Source organism: Dendropsophus ebraccatus, chromosome 6 (assembly GCF_027789765.1).
Source record: "Dendropsophus ebraccatus isolate aDenEbr1 chromosome 6, aDenEbr1.pat, whole genome shotgun sequence".
Taxonomy (NCBI): Eukaryota; Metazoa; Chordata; class Amphibia; order Anura; family Hylidae; genus Dendropsophus; species Dendropsophus ebraccatus.
This window is the reverse complement of record NC_091459.1, coordinates 41,824,915-41,846,280: the sequence shown is the minus strand read 5'-3', so window position 1 is coordinate 41,846,280 and position 21,366 is coordinate 41,824,915. Positions and strand designations below refer to the sequence as shown.

At 43.1% G+C, this 21,366-nt stretch overlaps 1 protein-coding gene across 4 annotated transcripts in view; it reads left to right on the top strand.

The window, feature by feature from the left end:
* The window catches only part of LOC138795583 (amine sulfotransferase-like), an 84,704-nt gene extending 68,552 nt beyond the window's left edge, over positions 1 to 16,152 (top strand). For 3 of the 4 annotated variants that reach the window (XM_069974877.1, XM_069974876.1, XM_069974875.1), the window contains exons 2-7: positions 4,377 to 4,552; positions 9,609 to 9,817; positions 11,238 to 11,364; positions 13,529 to 13,623; positions 14,063 to 14,243; positions 15,815 to 16,152. In XM_069974877.1, coding sequence (XP_069830978.1) covers positions 4,393 to 4,552; positions 9,609 to 9,817; positions 11,238 to 11,364; positions 13,529 to 13,623; positions 14,063 to 14,243; positions 15,815 to 15,945 — 903 coding nt within the window. In that variant the 5' untranslated portion in view covers positions 4,377 to 4,392 and the 3' untranslated portion in view covers positions 15,946 to 16,152. Of the gene's footprint in view, positions 1 to 4,376; positions 4,553 to 9,608; positions 9,818 to 11,237; positions 11,365 to 13,528; positions 13,624 to 14,062; positions 14,244 to 15,814 lie in introns of those variants that run through there. The other variant, XM_069974874.1, reaches the window with a different exon arrangement.
* Positions 16,153 to 21,366: the final 5,214 nt, after the last annotated feature.

Below are 21,366 nucleotides of genomic sequence, written 5' to 3'. Positions count from 1 at the left end.
CTTCTAGTCTGTAAGCTCCTGTGCCCCCCCAGTCCTCCTCCTAGTCTGTAAGCTCCTATGTCCCCCCAGTCCTCCTCCTAGTCTGTAAGCTCCTATGTCCCCCCAGTCCTCCTCCTAGTCTGTAAGATCCTGTGTCCCCCCAGTCCTCCTCCTAGTCTGTAAGCTCCTGTCCCCCCCCCAGTCCTCCTAGTCTGTAAGCTCCTGTGTCCCCCCCCAGTCCTCCTCCTAGTCTGTAAGCTCCTATGTCCCCCAGTCCTCCTCCTAGTCTGTAAGCTCCTGGGTCCCCCCCCAGTCCTCCTAGTCTGTAAGCTCCTGTCCCCCCCCCCCAGTCCTCCTCCTAGTCTGTAAGCTCCTGTGTCCCCCCCAGTCCTCCTAGTCTGTAAGCTCCTGTGTCCCCCCAGTCCTCCTCCGAGTCTGGAAGCCCCTGTGTCCCCCCAGTCCTCCTAGTCTGTAAGCTCCTGTGTCCCCCCAGTCCTCCTAGTCTGTAAGCTCCTGTGTCCCCCAGTCCTCCTCCTAGTCTGTAAACTCCTGTGTCCCCCCCAGTCCTCCTAGTCTGTAAGCTCCTGTGTCCCCCCCAGTCCTCCTCCTAGTCTGTAAGCTCTTGTATCCCCCCCCCAGTCCTCCTCCTAGTCTGTAAGCTCCTGTGTCCCCCAGTCCTCCTCCTAGTCTGTAAACTTCTATGTCCTCCCAGTCCTCCTAGTCTGTAAGCTCCTGTGTCCCCCCCAGTCCTCCTCCTAGTCTGTGAGCTCCTATGTTCCCCCAGTCCTCCTAGTCTGTAAGCTCCTCTGACCCCAGTCCTCCTAGTCTGTAAGCTCCTGTTTCCCCCCAGTCCTCCTCCTAGTCTGTAAGCTCCTGTGTCCCCCCAGTCCTCCTAGTCTGTAAGCTCCTGTGTCCCCCAGTCCTCCTAGTCTGTAAGCTCCTGTGTCCCCCCAGTCCTCCTAGTCTGTAAGCTCCTGTGTCCCCCCCAGTCCTCCTAGTCTGTAAGCTCCTTTGTCCCCCCAGTCCTCCTCCTAGTCTGTAAGCTCCTGTGTCCCCCAGTCCTCCTCCTAGTCTGTAAGCTCTTGTCCCCCAGTCCTCCTAGTCTGTAAGCTCCTGTGTCCCCCCAGTCCTCCTAGTCTGTAAGCTTCTGTGTCCCCCCAGTCCTCCTCCTAGTCTGTGAGCTCCTGTGTCCCCCCAGTCCTCCTAGTGTGTAAGCTCCTGTGTCCCCCAGTCCTCCTAGTCTGTAAGCTCCTGTGTCCCCCCAGTCCTCCTCCTAGTCTGTAAGCTCCTATGTCCCCCAGTCCTCCTAGTGTGTAAGCTCTCGTGTCCCCCCAGTCCTCCTCCTAGTCTGTGAGCTCCTATGTCCCCCCAGTCCTCCTCCTAGTCTGTGAGCTCCTATGTCCTCCCAGTCCTCCTAGTGTGTAAGCTCTCGTGTCCCCCCAGTCCTCCTCCTAGTCTGTGAGCTCCTATGTCCCCCCAGTCCTCCTAGTCTGTAAGCTCCTATGTCCCCCCCAGTCCTCCTAGTCTGTAAGCTCCTGTGTCCCCCCAGTCCTCCTAGTCTGTAAACTCCTGTGTCCCCCCAGTCCTCCTCCTAGTCTGAAAGCTCCTGTCTCTCCCAGTCCTCCTAGTCTGTAAACTCCAATGTCCCCCCAGTCCTCCTCCGAGTGTGTAAACTCCTTTGTCCTCCCAGTCCTCCTCCTAGTCTGTAAGCTCTTGTGTCCCCCCAGTCCTCCTAGTCTGTAAGCTCCTGTGTCCCCCCAGTCCTCCTAGTCTGTAAGCTCCTGTGTCCCCCAGTCCTCCTAGTCTGTAAGCTCCTGTGTCCCCCCCAGTCCTCCTAGTCTGTAAGCTCCTGTGTCCCCCCAGTCCTGCTAGTCTGTAAGCTCCTGTGTCCCCCAGTCCTCCTAGTCTGTAAGCTCCTGTGTCCTCCAGTCCTCCTAGTCTGTAAGCTTCTGTGTCCCCCCCAGTCCTCCTCCTAGTCTGTAAGCTCCTGTGCCCCCCAGTCCTACTAGTCTGTAAGCTCCTATACCCCCCAGTCCTCCTAGTCTGTAAGCTCCTGTGTCCCCCCAGTCCTCCTAGTCTGTAAGCTCCTGTGTCCCCCCAGTCCTCCTAGTCTGTAAGCTCCTGTGTCCCCCCCAGTCCTCCTAGTCTGTAAGCTCCTGTGTCCCCCCAGTCCTCCTAGTCTGTAAGCTCCTGTGTCCCCCAGTCCTCCTAGTCTGTAAGCTCCTGTGTCCTCCAGTCCTCCTAGTCTGTAAGCTTCTGTGTCCCCCCCAGTCCTCCTCCTAGTCTGTAAGCTCCTGTGCCCCCCAGTCCTACTAGTCTGTAAGCTCCTATACCCCCCAGTCCTCCTAGTCTGTAAGCTCCTGTGCCCCCCAGTCCTCCTAGTCTGTAAGCTCCTGTATCCCCCCCCAGTCCTCCTCCTAGTCTGTAAGCTCCTGTGTCCCCCCAGTCCTCCTAGTCTGTAAGCTCCTGTGTCCCCCCAGTCCTCCTAGTCTGTAAGCTCCTATACCCCCCCAGTCCTCCTCCTAGTCTGTAAGCTCCTGTGTCCCCCCAGTCCTCCTAGTCTGTAAGCTCCTGTATCCCCCCCCAGTCCTCCTCCTAGTCTGTAAGCTCCTATACCCCCCCAGTCCTCCTCCTAGTCTGTAAGCTCCTGTGTCCCCCTGTCCTCCTCCTAGTCTGTAAGCTCCTGTGTCCCCCCAGTCCTCCTAGTCTGTAAGCTCCTGTCCCCCCAGTCCTCCTCCTAGTCTGTAAACTCCTGTGCCCCCAGTCCTCCTAGTCTGTAAGCTCCTGTGTCCCCCCAGTCCTCCTCCTAGTCTGTAAGCTGCTGTGTCCCCAGTCTTCCTCCTAGTCTGTAAGCTCCTGTGTCCCCAGTCCTCCTCCTAGTCTGTAAGCTCCTGTGCCCCCAGTCCTCCTCCTACAGACTAGGAGGAGGACTGGGGGGACACAAGAGCTTACACACCCATACTCCCTACAGTGGGAACCTGTTATAGCCAGAAACTGTTCCAGTGGTGATATTAGGTCTGTACGTGCCCCCACTAGCTTCACTCTCCATTATTCATAAAGATTTAGGGGTATTGTACCTGACATAGGAATGCTCCCCGACCATACTCCCTTTTTATAACTTGTGATAAAACCTGATGCACTGAGTATAATGCACCAGTGATAATACCTGATAAATATAATTCAGTTAAGCTTTATAAGGAGAGGGGGCCCACTCTTGAGGTCTGTGCACTGGGCCCACCAGTGTATTAAAACGGCCCTGGTCTGACATACAAACGGACCAAATTTTAGGGAAATGGGTGAGTATTTATATAATGAGTTAAAAAGTAGAGATGAGCAAACCCATCCGAGTCCATCCGAACCCGAACGTTTGGCATTTGATTAGCGGGGGCTGCTGAACTTGGATAGAGCTCTAAGGTTGTCTGGAAAACATGGATACAGCCAATGACTATATCCATGATTTCCACATAGCCTTAGGGCTTTATCCAAGTTCAGCAGCCACCGCTAATCAAATGCCGAACGTTCGGGTTCGGATGGACTCGAGCATGCTCCAGGTTCGCTCATCTCAAGTAAAAAGGGTTCAGTCGGCAGTACTTAAAAATGCCATATTAAGGACAGCTAGACTATGGGGGAGATTTATTAAACTAGTGTAAAGTAGAAATGTCTTAGTTGCCCCTAGCAACCAATCAGATTACACCTTTCATTTTTTAAAGGATCTGTGAGGAATGGAGAGTGGAATCTGATTGGTTGCTAGGGGAAACTGGGACATTTCTACTTTACACCAGTTTGATAAATCCCCCCCTATATGTACAAGAAATTAATAAACTAAAAAAGAAGAAGAAACCATTATAGTTTACTAGAGATGTTAAGGCTATAGTGAAGAAAAGAGTGTGCATGCACTTCAGGGTTTTCCCCCTGCACAGAGGATCCTGGGCACGTACAGCAGTTGTGCAGGTAATTTCAGCAGAAGCCCATGTAACTAGAATTTGCAGCTATGTATCACCTCATTGTTAATTTCTATATCCACCTATATGAAAAACATGACCAACATGTCCAGTGCTAAGGCTGGGTTCACACTGCATTTTTGCAATCCGTGTAACATATACCTTTTATGAAAATGGACGCAAAAAACGAATGCAATTCTGTGTCATCCGTTTGCATCCGTTTTTCTCTTGACTTCCCTTTATTTAAAAAAAAAAAAACGGATCAAAACGGATGTTTTTTTTTTTAAACAGACACAAAAGTTAACTACATTTTTCTGTCCGTTAAAAGTAACCAATTAAATACGGATAAGTTGAATGGATTGCAAAAATGCAGTGTTAACCCAGCCTTAGCTGGTCTAAATCTTTCAATAAAATGAAAGATAATAAAGCAAAAGTTTTAAATATTTATCTTTTTAGGTTTCGGGAAGCAGAAATGGCCAAAGATGTACCTGAAGAAGTGATAAATAATATACTGTTTAATTATAAAGGCACCTACTTTGCATCTTGGGTGACATCACTTCAAGTTGTCAAAGATTTAGAGCATATGGAAATTAGAGAGAGTGATGTGTTTCTTGTCACCTACCCAAAATCTGGTGAGTTGTACAGATATGTTGGGAGATTTATCAAACATGGTTTAAAGTGAAACTGGCTCAGTTGCCCCTAGCAACCAATCCCATTCGACCTTTCATTCCTCACAGACTCTTTGGAAAATGAAAGGTGGAATCTGATTGGTTGCTAGGGGCAACTGGGCCAGTTTCACTTTACATTATATTTGAAAAATCTCCCCCAATGTGACTAAAATAGCCATGAATGCAGGAGTAAAATCACACCTAACCTCCAAATCTGCTAGGATTTTAACTTTATGGCTATGTTCTAAAAGAAAAGAAAAAGTCATGTCATATACACATGGGTGGCACGTCCAAAAATAAATCCATTGTATCCTCAGATAATAAATAGAAGATCTTTATTATTACAAAAAACTACAAGTGCAAAAACATACACATTTAAAAACACACAAAACAATCCATGTGGGACCATGTCTGATAAGCAAGGTGCCACAACATACCGACATGTAATAGTATATTGACCCCTCCTGCAGAGTGTACTAATAGCCCAAAATAAATATAAATAATAAGTTACTACGTGGGTGTATAATTGTGTATGTAAACCTAGATACAAATGTGCACAAAACAAGAAGTAACAGAGGCAAATAAGGCCAAAAATAAGGGCCAAAGAAAGAAAATTATATCACCATAGGAGGGAGTCCATGTCGGGGTCTAGAAAACCCCACGCGTTCCGTCTCTGTCACGAGACTTTCTCAAGGGTGCTAATATGATAGCATGTTCAACATATATAGCATTTGTAATCAAGGTAAATGATCTCCATACCTACAATTTCAGAGCAATTTATCTCCCATTGGTTAGATCCCAGTACTCCGGAGCATGGCCGCGGCGTTCCACATAAACCAGTGCGCATGCGCACCCCCCGGACTGCCCCCAGAGTAACGTAGTAGATCACATTTGCAACCAACTTTATTGATACTGTGTCGGCTTAACCCTACAGGGGCCAGACTGGATTGTAATAACATAATTACTCCACATTCCAGCGTGAGTTCCCATAGCTCATTTAAAGCGACTCCGTACCGACAATCTGTCCCCCCAAAACCACTTGTACCTTCAGATAGCTGCTTTTAATCCAAGATCTGTCCTGGGGTCCGTTTGGCAGGGGATGCAGTTATTGTCATAAAAACAACTTTTAATCCTGCATCGCTGTGTCTAACGGCCGGGGCTTACATTTGTGTATGCAATAGGCTGGCACCACCTCTATGTCCTTACTCCCCACCCTCCTCATTATTAGGAATGATCCAGGAACATTTACTGCTGTTTGAGCTTTGCACAGGTGTATTAACGATCCAGCCCATGTGCCGGGCTGCCACAGGTGGGGAATAGAAAGCAATCTGCCTGGAGTATTCCTAATGATGAGGAGGGTGGGGAGGAAGGACAGAGAGGTTGTGCCAGCCTAATGCATATACAAATGTAAGCCCCAGCCGTTAGACACAGCGCTACCGGATTAAAAGTTGTTTTTATCACTATAACTGCATCCCCTGCCGAACGGACCCCAGGACAGATCTTGGATTAAAAGCAGCTATGTGAAGGTAAAAGTGGTTTGGGGGGGGGTCAGATTGTGGGTACGGAGTCGCTTTAATTAGATCATCCCTGCCTATATCACCTGGACACCACATCATTCAACATCACAATGGGTCATCTGCTAAAACTTGAAGCCTGCCGCATTATTGCGGCGCCTAACACACTATATCGCTAATTAATCTAATGTGAATATGGTACCAAGCATTCATCGGTATAACTAGTTGGTATATTGTAAGCGCTGTTATAAACCAGGTGCTACAAAGCCGTACAAATAGCGGACAGTATGTCTATATAAACTAACAGAAAACAACAAACGAAGAACACGTAACAAAACACATGGTGTAATATAAGGTGACGTGTATTCCCAGATCTACAAATTAGAAGGTGATATATAACAAACACCATTAAATATTATTGTTAAATGTAAATGTAATAAAATGATCAATATAGAAATTTATAAGATTAGACGCATAAAGGAAAAGCATATTTTGATATATATATATATATATATATATATATATATATACACTCACAAATAATCTCATCTGACAATTAGTGCAAATGTGTCATAAATCCAAGAGTGCTAAATTGCATCTAAATATGCAAAAATATATAATCTGTAATCTCACACCTAATTAACTAAATTAACCCAGAAGTGCAAATATATACTAGATCAAATAATACTAATAATGAGACTGGCGAAAAAAAAATATAAAATATATACCATATATACCAAGGCGATATGCTAGTACAAACGGCGCTTATGTACTGTATACTCATGAAGCGAGGAAAGCTCAGTTGTAAACTAAGTACTCATGGGATCATAGACACGATCCAGAGGCACATGCACAGGTCACTGTAAATGTACTACACAGGCGACCCTATCCAAATATGGTGAGTCCCAGGCAATAGTCACACGTTGATCTGTGTTGGATATAAACATACATATACACATACAGGCACACCTACACACGCATACATCTATACATATATACATACAAGGAGATATCTTTTCTTATTACTGTGCTCATACTCACTCAAAGTACAGACCGAGATCAGAGGGAGATATATCAGTACAATACCTGTATGGAGATCCTAAATAACACATAACTGAAAAATACAGAATACACATAAAGATCCAAATATAAGTATCAAAAGATGTCTACTTATTAATTGAAGGTCAGTACTAAGGACAACTGTGCGCAGCAGTCAGTACAATGTACCGGGTGCTGACCTAATCTTAGGTCAAATAACGAAAAAATCACAAAAAATCAAAAGATATATATCAAAGATGTGTCTGTTCATAGACTCTCAAAAAAAGAGTTCATACATCCATCCTCCCAAAAGACAACACTGGTCGGGTAAGTTCTTGATGTATATAACAATATATGTATGTAGACTCAATCACATGTGAGAGTTCCAAAGTACATACAAATAGCATCTCCAAAATACGGGTGCATATTCCAAATGAGCTATGGGAACTCACGCTGGAATGTGGTGTAATTATGTTATTATTACAATCCAGTCCGGCCCCTGTAGGGTTAATCTGATAGTACCGACACAGTATCAATAAAGTTAGTTGCACATGTGATCTACTACGTTACTCTGGGGGCAGCCGGGGAGGGTGCGCATGCGCACCGGTTTATGTGGAACGCCGCGGCCATGCTCCGGAGTACAGACTGGGATCTAACCAATGGGAGATAGATTGCTCTGAAATTGTAGGTATGGAGATCAATTACCTTACATGTGCTATATATGTTGAACATGCTATCATACTAGCACCCTTGAGAAAGTCTTGTGACAGAGACGGAACACGTGGGGTTTTCTGGACCCCGACATGGACTCCCTCCTATGGTCATATCATTTTCTATTTTTGGCCCTTATTTTTGGCCTCATTTGCCTCTGTTACTTCTTGTTTTGTGCACATTTGTATCTAGGTTTGCATACACATTTATACACCCATTTAGTAACTTATTATTTATATTTATTTTGGGCTATTAGTACACCCTGCAGGAGGGGTCAATATACTATTACATGTCGGTATGTTGTGGCACCTTTTTTTCCATAATGCAGCCTGTAAAGGACCTGTGGTGACATCATTGTCACATGAAAACGTCCTTCAGTATGTTCTCTAATGTTACTGCATTGTCTCCTGGCTGCAGTTTTGCCCTGATTTGTGCGAAAAAACGGTAAAAAGCAGCAAATCATGGCAAAACTGTAGCCTGGATATAATACACCACTGAAGGTATAAGTCTGTTTGGGGGCCCGTAACGGACCTATTAAAATCCGCTACTGGGCACCTTGCTTATCAGACATGGACCCACATGGATTTTTTTGTGTGTTTTTAAATGATTTTAATGTGTATGTTTTGCACTTGTAGTTTTTTGTAATAATAAAGATCTTCTATTTATTATCTAAGTATACAGTGGATTTATTTTTGGACGTGCCACCCATGTGTATATGACATGACTTTTTCTTTTCTTTTGGTGTTATATTTATTTTCATGTCATTTTGGGTTGAGCACCCTGCGTCTCTCTTGCCATCATTATTATATGCTTGTTAAGTAGTGCCTTGTCTCTCTTCTTTATATATACTTTATGGCTATGTTCACACATCTTTTTCAGGGCGTTATTTGATACCCTTTTGGCACATTGTTTTGGTGCATTGTGTGTTATTATAGTCAATGCCCCTTTCTACCCAGGCCATGCCTCTTTCCCTGTAGGCCACGCCCCCTTGTAGAACAAGGCACTTTTTCATGTTTTTCTGCTACACACAGCTTAATAAATGTCATTAGACCTGATAAAGAGGGAGATCCCTCAAAACGCGTTGTGTGGTGAATAACATTTTTTAAACTTCACTGCCGGCTTAATGATCCTTTTGATGCTGCAGTTACTTTTGATGCCGATCAGCGCCCGAATTTTCCATCTTATTCCTGCTATATTTCTATTTTACTGTAGTATTTTGCTTTTTTTCACAATGTGTAAACATAGCCTTACTAAGGACACTAATTTGTGGGACTCTTCTGATGAGGATTGGTGTATATTTTGGTCCAATATTTTGAGACCAATTAATTAAAATGTAGCACTGCTATAGTGAATGTATCTAAGTAAAAAGGCACAAAAAAGGCGCAATAATGCAAAAATTGTGCAAACATATTCACCTGGTACTGACCAGACGTAGGCTTGCACCTGTTTTTGCGACTTTTAAAAAAGTCGCAAATGATAAATTGGGTGCTAATCCCGGATTATCCGAACTTTTGGGTGAATACTCAAAACAGGCATATTTTGTTAAAAATCACAACTAAAAACTAACCATCGAATACTGGTTCATAAATAGAACTTAGACCAAAAATTGGTGAAAAATCCAATTATTCACCTAAAAATAGGCGAAAAGCCCTTGATATATTTCCCCCTATGTTTTATAATCAATTAATTAAAAACTTGTATAACTTCTCAATAACAATAAATGCTGTAAATAATAAAAGCTATAAACTCTTTTGCAGGCACAGTATGGACACAGCAAATTCTAAGCTTAATATTCAATGAAGGCCAACGAAATGGAACAGAACAAACAGAGAATATAAATAGAATGCCATGGATTGAATATAACGTTAACAATATAGACTTTAACATCCGTCCATCTCCTCGTCTCTTCACAACTCACCTGCCTTATTATCTAATGCCGAGAGATCTGAGGTCGAAGATGCCAAAAGTAAAACATATAAGTATTTTCTTACACTGTTTTTAGTTTTAATTAATGATTTAATAATATATGCATGGCTTTTTGTTTCAGCCATTTTTACAAAAATAAATATATTTTCATTTTTTAACATTAAATTTAAATTATTTTAACCAGAGAAGTCATAAAAATAATTCCAGTTTTTATAAAATTACAAATTTATAAACCTGGAAGGAGTCAAAATAATGTAGTAAACACATAGTGGAACCAGATTGTCACAAGGAATCAGTAGAGGAGATGAGTTCTTATGGAAAAGGGGTATACACAAAGAAGGACCTTATTCACACGTCCGTAGTGCTGTCCGTAGTCACAGACCCGTAGCTACAGACAGCACTATGGGTGTGCATCCGTAGTTGACCCATTCGTAGATGAATGGTGATCCATGCTGTAATTGTGGTCTGTACCAAGGTTGACCAGTATTTTTTGCAGCACAGATCATGGCCTGTAACATGTACGGGGCCATGTGAACGGGCCATTCAAATGAATGGGTCAGTAATCTGTCTGCAATTGTGGACAAGTTTTACAGTCGTGTGAATGAGACCTAAGGTTACAAAGTTATTCCCAAACCCCCTATACATCCAAGGTGACATTGTCAGAAGCAGCTTGTATCAACTGTGTCTGTACTACAATATAGGACACTGAGCAGGAACAAACACCTCTGTGTGGCTGGCAGCGCCTCCTGATGTCTGTATGGCAGTATTATTTGGCCACTAAATGATAGTATTATGATAGTACACCCCTAAACCATTTAAAAAGATTTAACCAATAAAGGTCCAGCAACACAGGTTGAGGTTGAGATGTTAAAGCGACTCTGTACCCACAATCTGCCCCCTCCAAACCACTTGTACCTTCGGATAGCTGCTTTTAATCCAAGATTTGTCCTTGGGTCTGTTCAGCAGGTGATGCAGTTATTGTCCTAAAAAAAAACTTTTAAACTTGCAGCCCTGTGCCCAACGGCCGTGGCTTGGAGTATCTGTGCCCTAACTTTGCACCACCCCTCCGTCCCTCCTCCCCGCCCTCGTCACCATTTTTCCTATTCCTCTGCAGTGAAAAGTACACAGGTGCCTTAACAATCCAGCCCATGTGTCGTGCTGACACAGGTGATGAATAATAGAAAATCTGCCTGGAGCATTACTAATGATGAGGAGGGCGGTAAGGAGGGACAGAGAGGGTGTGCCAGCCTAATGCATATACAATCTAGGCCACGGCTGTTTGGTACAGGGATGCAAGTTAAAAAGTTGTCTTTTAGGACAATAACTGCATCACCTGCCGAACGGACCCCAGGACAGTCGCTTCAAATTCTGTTATTAATTTGGAAATGAACACATTATTTTGAAATATTTGTTAATCAAAACTGTATTGTAATAAACTGCTCATTTCTCCCTTTTTTCAGATTATATATGTGTGTCGAAACCCAAAAGATGTCCTGGTGTCCTTTTATCACTTCTACAAAATGATTCCACACTTAAAAGAACCATTCGATTGGGAAACCTTCTTTAATCTCTACATATCAGGGAGAGGTATTATCGTAACAAGTCTAAAATAATTTTTTGATCTGATTATAAGCATCTGAACTGTAGTTTCTTTTTCCATTTTTAAATAAAGTTGCCATAAGAAAAGAGCCTTAAAGGGGTTGTCTTTTAGGGACCATTTTTTAGGCAATTCCGGGGATGGAAGTGGTTGAAAACACTGACATCCACTTACTTCCCTGGCTCCAGTTCTGTCACCTGCATTCTGCTGCTCGGGTCCTCCTGTAGTGTCCCAAAACAGGTGGTCCACTAAGTTTTATACCATCTAGGTAAAGTATCTGTCAGGTGCCACGCTAAGGGATGAAGCTGTACTTAGGACTCCCGCCACTTGGTGTCCCACTTTCCTTTCTTATGTTAGGTGCACATCTGCAGGATTATACAAGGTCGTATTTGTGTATATTGTTGTCCAATCAAAGGTGCAGACTTTCTATCCCTGATCCGCTCTCTATCTTTCTCCCTGTGACACCCCCCTAGGGATACACTCCTAGGAATAGAGGTTTGCTGTTTAGGGCAGTCTATTTCTAGTCTGGGAAGAGTCCAGTTTAGTTTTTGGTGAAAGAGACCTAAGCCAAGAGTTACTGCTGCAATAACTTAGAGGGCCTGGTCAGGAACAAGAGAGAGATTTCTTTATGAGAGTCACCACAGGAACAAAGACTGATCCCCAGTAGGACAAAGTTGATAAAGGCCGAAGTATCTTACTAAGAACACTTGACTACCTTGGAAAATCTTGAGGAGTTGGCTACGCCCAGAGACAAAAACCTGGGGCTTGTACTACCCAACCTAGCACTCGCTGAACTGGCTGGGCAGAAGGCGGTCATATATAACAAAATATATATAAATGTGAGTATGAGGATCTTCTACATCTACCTATTCTACAGTAATCCCAGCAGAGTGCTGCATTAATTAGACAAGGGCCCCAAAATGGCCCCTACACCTCCCTTGGAGGAGTCTCCTTCTAACTGCTATTTTTCTTCATCGCCACTGTCTCAAGCTCTTACTATTTTTTTTGCACTTGCACCTGTGAGCAGTTCTGTTGAATATTTTTGCATTGCACTGAAGTTTTTCTTAGCAAAAACCAACCTGTTTAAGTTCTGAACCCTCACACTACACTACCTCTTCTTAAAGGTCTGGTGCCCATGTGTCCAGAGGTGGGTATCGCCACTCCTGGCCACCATGATAAGAGAGCTCCAGCCCCAAAACACCAGAGCCCACCTGCTGCCTCAACACCTTACTCAGCGCCCTGGGCCACAGCATTCTGATGTCCAGCTGCTCACGCGGTTCTGAGATGTGACATGGCAGGCCAGTTTAGCCAGACAGTGCCTGCAGCGGTTTCCCAGATCTGCCAATGACTGGCTGAGTGGGCCTGCCATGGCACGTCTCAGAACCACGGAAGTGAGAAGACATCAGAGAACCAGAGCAGTGGAATGCGGGCAACAGTGTTGGAGCCAGGGAGGTAAGTGGATGTAATTGTTTTCACCCACCTCCTCCCCAGGTATTGCCTAAAAAGGGGACGCGGACAGACAACTTCTTTAACCAGTTCAGGTTCAGAGTAAATTAATCATACAGTGTTACTCCAAAACAATCTTTTATTTGCATGTCCACATGTCCATTTGACTCTGTTCACTGTTTAGTGGCCAGACCTGGTCACTGCAACTCAGCAGCTGTACACTTGAATGGGGAGGGGGCTGCAGTTATGCGTCACCACTGCTACACAGGGAACCTCCGATTAGTTTGTTTTGCCCGGAAAAACCCTTAAACACTCAACACACTGTTTTGAAATAGAACTTGCCAGGTGCAACATTTTATTAATCCCTGATGAAACAAATCACTGTGCTGTATTACTCTTGCAGTAGGCAGTCAGGAATCTGCAGATGGTGATGGTTGAGCTAGCTGGGACTTGTCATTCTTGAGGTTATTTTCTCCCATACAGTAGTTAGGTCCTCTCTATGCTCCCATGTAGTAAGGTCCCCTCTATGCTCCCACGTAGTAATTAGCCTCCCCACACACACACACACACATTGTTTTCCTATATATTAATTTGCCCCCTTCTGTACTTCCAAGTGAACTTGCACTAAAAAGAAGAGTGATTCCCAAGATTTGAAAAATTTTTATGCATTTAAAATCCTACAAGGATTTATCTTTTCTTATTTTACAGTTATGGGTGGCTCGTGGTTTGATCATGTTAGTGGCTGGTACACACACAAAGATGATTTCAACATACTTTTTATGACATACGAGGAAATGAAAAAGGTAATTAGTGTTTTATTTGATAATATGAAAATAAAATCTGCCAACAATCTGTTTTGTAATTCAGACCATTTTGAAATACTAACAGAACCATGGAACTAAGAGTACAGTATGTAAAGCTCTTACAAACTCATTAGATGTTAGGTGTAGATCACTGATAGTGTCTGTCTTTAAATGGGCCATCACAGAGCTTGACTGGTACGCTAGCTTCCCAGATCCCAATATACACTTCAAATATTGTTCCTATTAACCCCTTTCCACAATGGGGATTAGGACCGTAGCCGCTCTGCTCTGAACCTCAAATATGGAATTACAGATTTTGTGTTAACGCTATAGATTATGAACCTATTTGCCAGATGGCTTAAACGTTATGATATCACATTGATGTGTTCCTATTCCCTTGCTTGTGGGTTTTATAGTTATTATTTCGTTCCTATTTCAGGACCTTAAACCTGCTGTGAAGAAAATATGTAAATTTGTGGACATAAACCTGGATGAGGAAGCAATAGACCTTGTGGTAGAAAAAGCGACCTTTAAGAAAATGAAACAAGATCCTTTTGCTAATTATGTATTTCTGCCAGATGAATTTGCAGACAAACAAAGAGGAGTTTTTCTACGTAAAGGTAATTGAAAATTAAAGGAGTTTTTTGAGGGTTAAAAAATTAAAAGCAGCAACATTACAAAAAAAAACAAAACCTTTATATACTATATATTCTTATTGGTCTTTGCTTATAGAGTGTGAGCGATGACATGATCAGCGGTGATCACTGCAGCCAATCTCTGCTTTAAGCAGTGTCATAACCACTAGCATCACTGCTTAATCCCTTCAGGACCAGGCTGATTTTGGCCTTCAGGACCAAACATGACAGTCTCACTCTATATGGTTAAAGCTCCATGATGCTATAACTTATCCAATGCGATTCTGAGACTGTTTTCTCGTGACATATTGTACTTTGGGATAGTAGTCGATTTTAGGCAATATCCGTACAATTTTTTGTGAAAAACGCTAATTTTTCATGAAAAAAAATTACAAAACATTTTTCTCATTTAGAATAAGCTGATGTCCCCTATGTCTGCCCCCTCTCCGCTGTTCCCTGCCGCTTTTACTATCTTGTAACAGCAGCAGGGGAGAGAGGGGAGGGCGTCCAGCCTTCTCTCCCGACCCCCGCCGGCTTCCGCAGCCAGAAAACTGGAAGCCTAAGGCTTCCGGTTCCCATGGCTACCATCAGGGTTCACAGAGCCCTGATGGTCACCGGAGAGAGAATTCTTCCTCTGTAGAGGGAGAATTCTCTCTATGGAGTTCTATAGATGCTGCGGTCGTGCTGACCGCAGTATCTATAGGGTTAAAGTTGTGGCGGGTCTCCGGCTATCACTGATAGCGAGGACCCGCCGTGGATGACACAGGTGTAGCTCCTGAGCCTGTGTCATCCTACAGCGTTAATTAACGTCGCTGCAGCATCGGACATAGACTGCAGCAACGTTAATTAACAGTTCGGCGGCGGGAGGGGGTTAAGCATGTGTGTTTAAAAGGGAAAAAGGGTCTGACAGCTTACTTGCCGAAAGAACAGGTTCGGCAACGTTCATCCAAACTGGAACATTCAGCATTTTACTCCTGGTGGCTAGAGAACTTGGATGAAGTCCTAGGGAGTCCTGGAAAACACGGTTACAGCCTATGGTTTTTCTGACATCCCTAGGGCTGCATCCAACTTCTCTAGATGCTGGGAGTGAAATATTGAGTGTTCGAGTTTGAGCGAATGTTGCTGAACCCCAACTTTTTGCAAGTTGGCTCAGCACTAAACAGAATTCTTTCCAAATTCTAAATTCCTTACCTTTGCCAGTGTGAACCGTATATTTTACAGATCTACTAATTTAGGGTACTAACTTCCTTTAACAATTAAACATGGCGTTCTAAAGGCGCCCACACATCCTAGGCTACAGTCATCTGAACCGGCCCTACTCGCCTGCTTGTTTTCCTTATTTAGTCCAGCATAGTCACCATTAAATGTTTATAAAATAAATACTGGATAGTCCCTTTAACAATCGCCTTTTGGTATTTTTCATAGAATTCATTAAAGGTTACCTATCACTCAGTTATAGCAATGATGTATTTTTTTATTTTCTTTCTTTATTCATAACCTCACTGTCCACTGAACATAAATACAATAGCTCAGCTTTTCTCTATATTCTTTACCAGGGACTGTTGGTGACTGGAAAAACATCATGACAGTGGCCCAAAATGAGATGTTTGATAAAGTTTACAAAGAGAAGATGGGAGATCTGCCAATCAAGTTTTTATGGGACCTTAATGAAGAAAATGCATCCTAGAGTTCTGTTATCTTCATAAATTAAAAGTAAAGTTCAACCATGGTACAGGATAGGGCCCCTGTGCAGAAAGTGTGTCTTGGCCTCTTCCCTTATAATATCCAAATATGTTCATTTAATAAAGGGGGTATTCTGACTTATAGGGGTACTCTGACATCAGGTAAATAAATAAATAAACATGCTGAAGAAGCATAAAGCTTACCTGTCAAAATCTATTAGTTTTGGGGGTTCTGTATTTTATAGTTCTGTATTTCGTGGCTGTACTTACTGGTTGAGCAGTGGTCCGGGACTAAAAGTCCATCACAATCCTCTCATTCTGCCTACACCCTTTCCCCAGCCTGCCAGTTCCCACCCAAAACATCTAATTTTACTTTCACCATTGCACACAGCATCAGTAAAGTTGCAGCACATGCCTCGCTCTTCTTGTTGTGTTTATGCTGCGATTTTCCTATTTTTCTGCAAATTAAGTTTACACATACAGTATTTTGCAACCAAAACCAGGAGTGGAGTGAAAACACAGAAAGGCTATGTTCACACACTGTAGAAGTTGAGTGGATGGCCGTCATTTAACGGCAAATAATGGCCATTATTTCAAAACAACGGCCATTGTTTTAAAATAATGGCAATTATTTGACATTAAATGACGGCCATCCACTCAACTTCTACAGTGTGTGAACATAGCCTTTCTGTGTTTTCAATACACTCTTGGTTTTGGTTGCAAAATACTGAGCAAAAATACTGTGTGTGTGTTTAAACAGATAGAGATTTATCTGACAGATTTTTGAAGCCAAAGCAGGAACAGACTATAAACAGAGAACAGGTCATAATGGAAAGACTGAGATTTCTCCTCTTCTTAAATCCATTCCTGGCTTTGGCTTCAAAAATCTGTCAGATAAATCTCTCTGTGTAAATACACCATAAGGCCATGTTCACACGTTATATGAGACCGGCCGTTTCATGACCTGGCTGGGTGACGGAACAGCCAGTCTCAGAAAAGATCATCCCGACGGGTACTGCATCACTGGCCGGATGATCTTTAGCACCACTGAGTTCTGATGTGGGTGCATTTGTGCGCGCCAGCATCAGAATTCCACACTGCACACTATGGAGTGTGGGCCGGAGCCACACACTCCATTGTGTGAGCTGACAGGGTTTTCTGTGGCTGCTATCCATTGCATAGCAGCCACAGAAAACTGACATGTCAGTTTCTTGCGGCGCCGCTAGGGATCCTGGCTGGAGTGTATACTATGTATACTATGGGGGACATTTATTAAGTCCGACGTTTTTTACGCCGGACTTAAAAATGTCCCTGCATCTCCGGCACTACAGAAATTTATTTAGAGGCGGACTGCCTCTACATAAATCCTGTGCGCACGGCAGAAAACCTACGCCACCTGAAAGGTTTTTGGCATATTTTGCCGGAGCAAAAGATAAATTGCGCGGACTCTGAGTCCAGCCACACCCCCACCCGCCCCCCCCCGGCGGAAAGTGCCAATATGCGAATATTTTATTCGCAAATCGGCCACTTGCGAATAAAATAATACGCAAATCGGCACTTTCCGCCGATACGCACCTTAATACATGTCCCCCTATGTGTATACACTCCAGCCAGGATTCCCTTTAGCAACTTTCGTTTATGCACACAGATTTTTTAAGCCAAAGCCAGGAACAGACTATAAACAGAGAACAGGTCATAAAGGAAAGACTGACATCTGTCATATAAATTTATGTGTGTGTGTAAACACTCCCTAAGTTGCATCTGGTCCATAGACAAAGGAATAACCATGGCAGTTGTGACCACTACAGGAGCCCTTTGTGAGCATTGTTGGGGCAACTCTGGTGGGCACCAGCTTGTGGATAAAAACAAAGGGCTGCACTTACCAGTGGCAGATATAGGGTTTGTGCAGAAGTAGCCGCAGGGGACACCATTAGGACAGGTGAAGCATCAGACTCTACTGTTGGTTGTCTCTAACCAGCAAACTACTGAACTGAAGGGTAGAGTTACAATTTCATTGGGGCAAATGTAATGGTGAGAGTCACAGCATTACACAGTCCTGGATGCCGAACATCTTTAGAGATACTCAACCCTGTCCTGGAGTTGTAAGAGAAGATGAGGACAAGGTATACTGTGAGTTTGGCCTTGCTACTCCTCTGGGCAGCTGAGGGGAGAGGATCAGGTGTAACCATATAAACCATGTGGGTTGTTCAATAACTGTCTAGTCCAGGGATGGGGAACCTTCGGTCCTCCAGCTGTTGCAAAACGAAAATTTCCATCATGCCTGGACAGCCAAAGCAAAGCATATAACCACTGCAGCCCACTTGCCCCTGAGACCTATTAAAGAGGTAAACACCACCACTTCTCCCTCAAACAAGTTATGCAATGCTCCAGTGCACATATAAACATTACACATATATGTTTGAACCAGAGAACTGCCAACCCCATATGGGCTAAAGGTCCTGCCCCTCACCCTACTACTGTAGGTGAGTCCCGATTTCCAGTTCCTGGTAAGTGTGCTCTTTCTAGTTTGTGGATGAGGACTGTCTTGTGGGATTCCTGGACAGATAGCTTGACCCATTGCCAATATAAAAATACTCCTTTAAAAAAAAACAAAAAAACAGGCCTACAACAGCCACACCTGCACATGCCAACTCTCCCCCAGTTTCCTGATGCACAAGTGACAACCGTGAAAGAGTTAATACAACAACATATTTATACTGTAACACTAAAGATCTGTATCAATTTTAACCTCTTTATAAACCCAACCCAATGGGTACGTCTGGGGTTGTTGCGCTGCTGCAAAACAAATTTAGAGCAAATCAGAGGCTACCCTGATGGTATTGCATGATGGTTAGGTACCTGCCTGTATTTCTCAGCATTGAGGACCCCATTAATTCTGACCAAATCCTCATCTCCATTTGCTGACATGCAGCTCCAAGTCCACAAAGAACGTCCACTACGTGTTTTATACCACTTTACAGCCCTTTGGCAAACAACCCGCCTTCTGTTACAACCAAATATTTCACATTTTCTCCAGAGCATCTGCTGACATTTTTCCGCACCCCAGTTCTTATGTTTCTATGCATAGTTGAGTCGCTTAACCTTGTTTTCACGTTAAAGGTTTGAGGTTTAGCCATTTCTGGCCAGACTTCTCCGAGCAGTAGATGAGTATAACTGGGTCCCACTGTCTTATGCCAGTTCTGAGATGATGGAATTGCTGGACTTCCTCAAAGTCCTCATGGATTTGAAAAGAGGAGAAATCTCAGTCTCTCCTTTATTACCTAAATCTGTCAGATAATCTGTTGGTGTAATAGGGCCCTTAGGGTGCCTTTACACAGTGAGATTTATCTGACAGATTCTTGAAGCCAAAGCCAGGAATGGATCTGAAAAGTGGAGAAATCTCAGTCTTTCCTTTATGACCTGTTCCCTGTTTATAGTCTGTTCCTGGCTTTGGCTTCAAAAATCTGCCCGAAAAACAAGCATGATGTGTCTTTCATCGGCTTGAACAGCATGTCTTGAAATCCCGTTCTACTTAAAAATCTTTTCCTTCGTATTAATATAATTATGTATATAAATATATGCATGTGTATCCTGTCAAGCCGACCGAGTTTAATTTTTTCTTTTTAATGACAGTCAGCTGATGATGGAGTCATCCATGTCTTCAGAAGCCTGCAGGGTAACAGAGCATATATGATATATTTGCTATCACGCACAGCGGTTTCTTGCCACTGCAGTTTGTTAGCCAAAGCTAAAAGTGGATTTTAAAAAATGGGAAATATAAAGGAAGGACCTATACTTCTGCTTCCTGCTGGATGCACTTCTGGCTTTGGCTTAAAGCGACTCTGTACCCACAATCTGCCCCCTCCAAACCACTTGTACCTTCAGATAGCTGCTTTTAATCCAAGATCTGTCCTGCGGTCCGTTCAGCAGATGATGCAGTTATTGTCCTAAAAACAACTTTTAAACTTGCAGCCCCGTGCCCAACAGCCGGGGCTTAGAGTATCTGTTCCCTAACTTTGCACCACCCCTTCGTCCCTCCTCCCCACCCTCTTCATCAATAGGAAAGCCACTGGAACATTTTTTTCTGTCTCCTGACCCCAAGACAGATCTTGGATTAAAAGCAGCTATCCAAAGGTACAAGCGGTTTGGGGGGGTCAGATTGTGGGTACAAAGTCGCTTTAAAAACTGCACCAAGGAGAGCATTTTGCATACCACAATGATTAACCCCTAGATAAATCAAGTAGCTTTTGGTAGATTTTTTTTTTTACTTTATTTTTTTTTTTAATGTTCCTGGATTTTCGGAGAACACGTTTAAATGCACTTCTGGGACAGTGAACACTGAAAAAAATACCCAAGTGATCCATGAATCTGGTGCACGCTTACTAAGGGCTGCTATAGTAATCGAGCGCCGAACCAGGATCAGCATCATTATGTTGCTGACGCCTAGCTCGGCAAATAGGAAGGGGGCAATCCTGCCACTAGACCACCATAGATTGCGTTTTAAAGCCGGTGTCAGTTTTTGCCATTTTAATGTTTAATTAGCTGATATCATAGAAAAGAATTTCTATTTTAAAAATATAAAAATTTCTCCATTTGACCATTTGAATCCCGCTACCCGGAGAAGGTAGGTACAGTCGAGGACTGCCTGGAAAATATGGATAAAGCTATAGGTCGTAGTCATCTCTAGTCATATACAAAAACTCTCAGAATTACTTGGATAAGTTACAGTTTCACAAAGTTCTTACCATGTCTCCCAAATTGTTTTTTTTGTGATCGTTTGGGGTCTGATCAAAACTTTTTATATGTTTGTAAGACATGTCAACTTTTTACTTTTTTAAAAGACAGGTATGCTTTAAAGCAAATATTGGCTGCATTGTTCAGATGATGTCACATTTCATTTTATAGCCTTTTTTTTACCACTAAAACATTGTCAGCCAAGTCATTTACAAAAAAAAAACAGTTTTACAAGGTTAAAGTAGAACACAGTGATGGATGAAAAAATGATAAATGAGATCTGTAACTTCTACTTATAAAGACACATACTTTTATAAAAGTTACACTACACCTAAAATCTTTGATGCTATTGAACACATGAATATCAGAGATGATGATGTTTTTGTTGCCACTTATCAAAAGTCAGGTATTTTTTTTTATTTATTAATTACGGTGTAAAGAGGTTGTATCAAAAATTTGTTGTGTATATAATGCTTTATTGTGCTTGACCCTGTTAAAATGTGTTTTAGGGTGGGTTTACACATACCGTATCCGCAGCGGATTTCACGCTGCGGGTTCGCTGCAAAATCAGCTGCGGATTCCTTCACAATCAGATCAATGAGATTCCATACTCGCAGCGGGATTGTCATCCCGTTTCGAGTATGTAAAAGTAAGCCCACTTCACCCCACAGCCCAGTCCATTTCTGTGAATG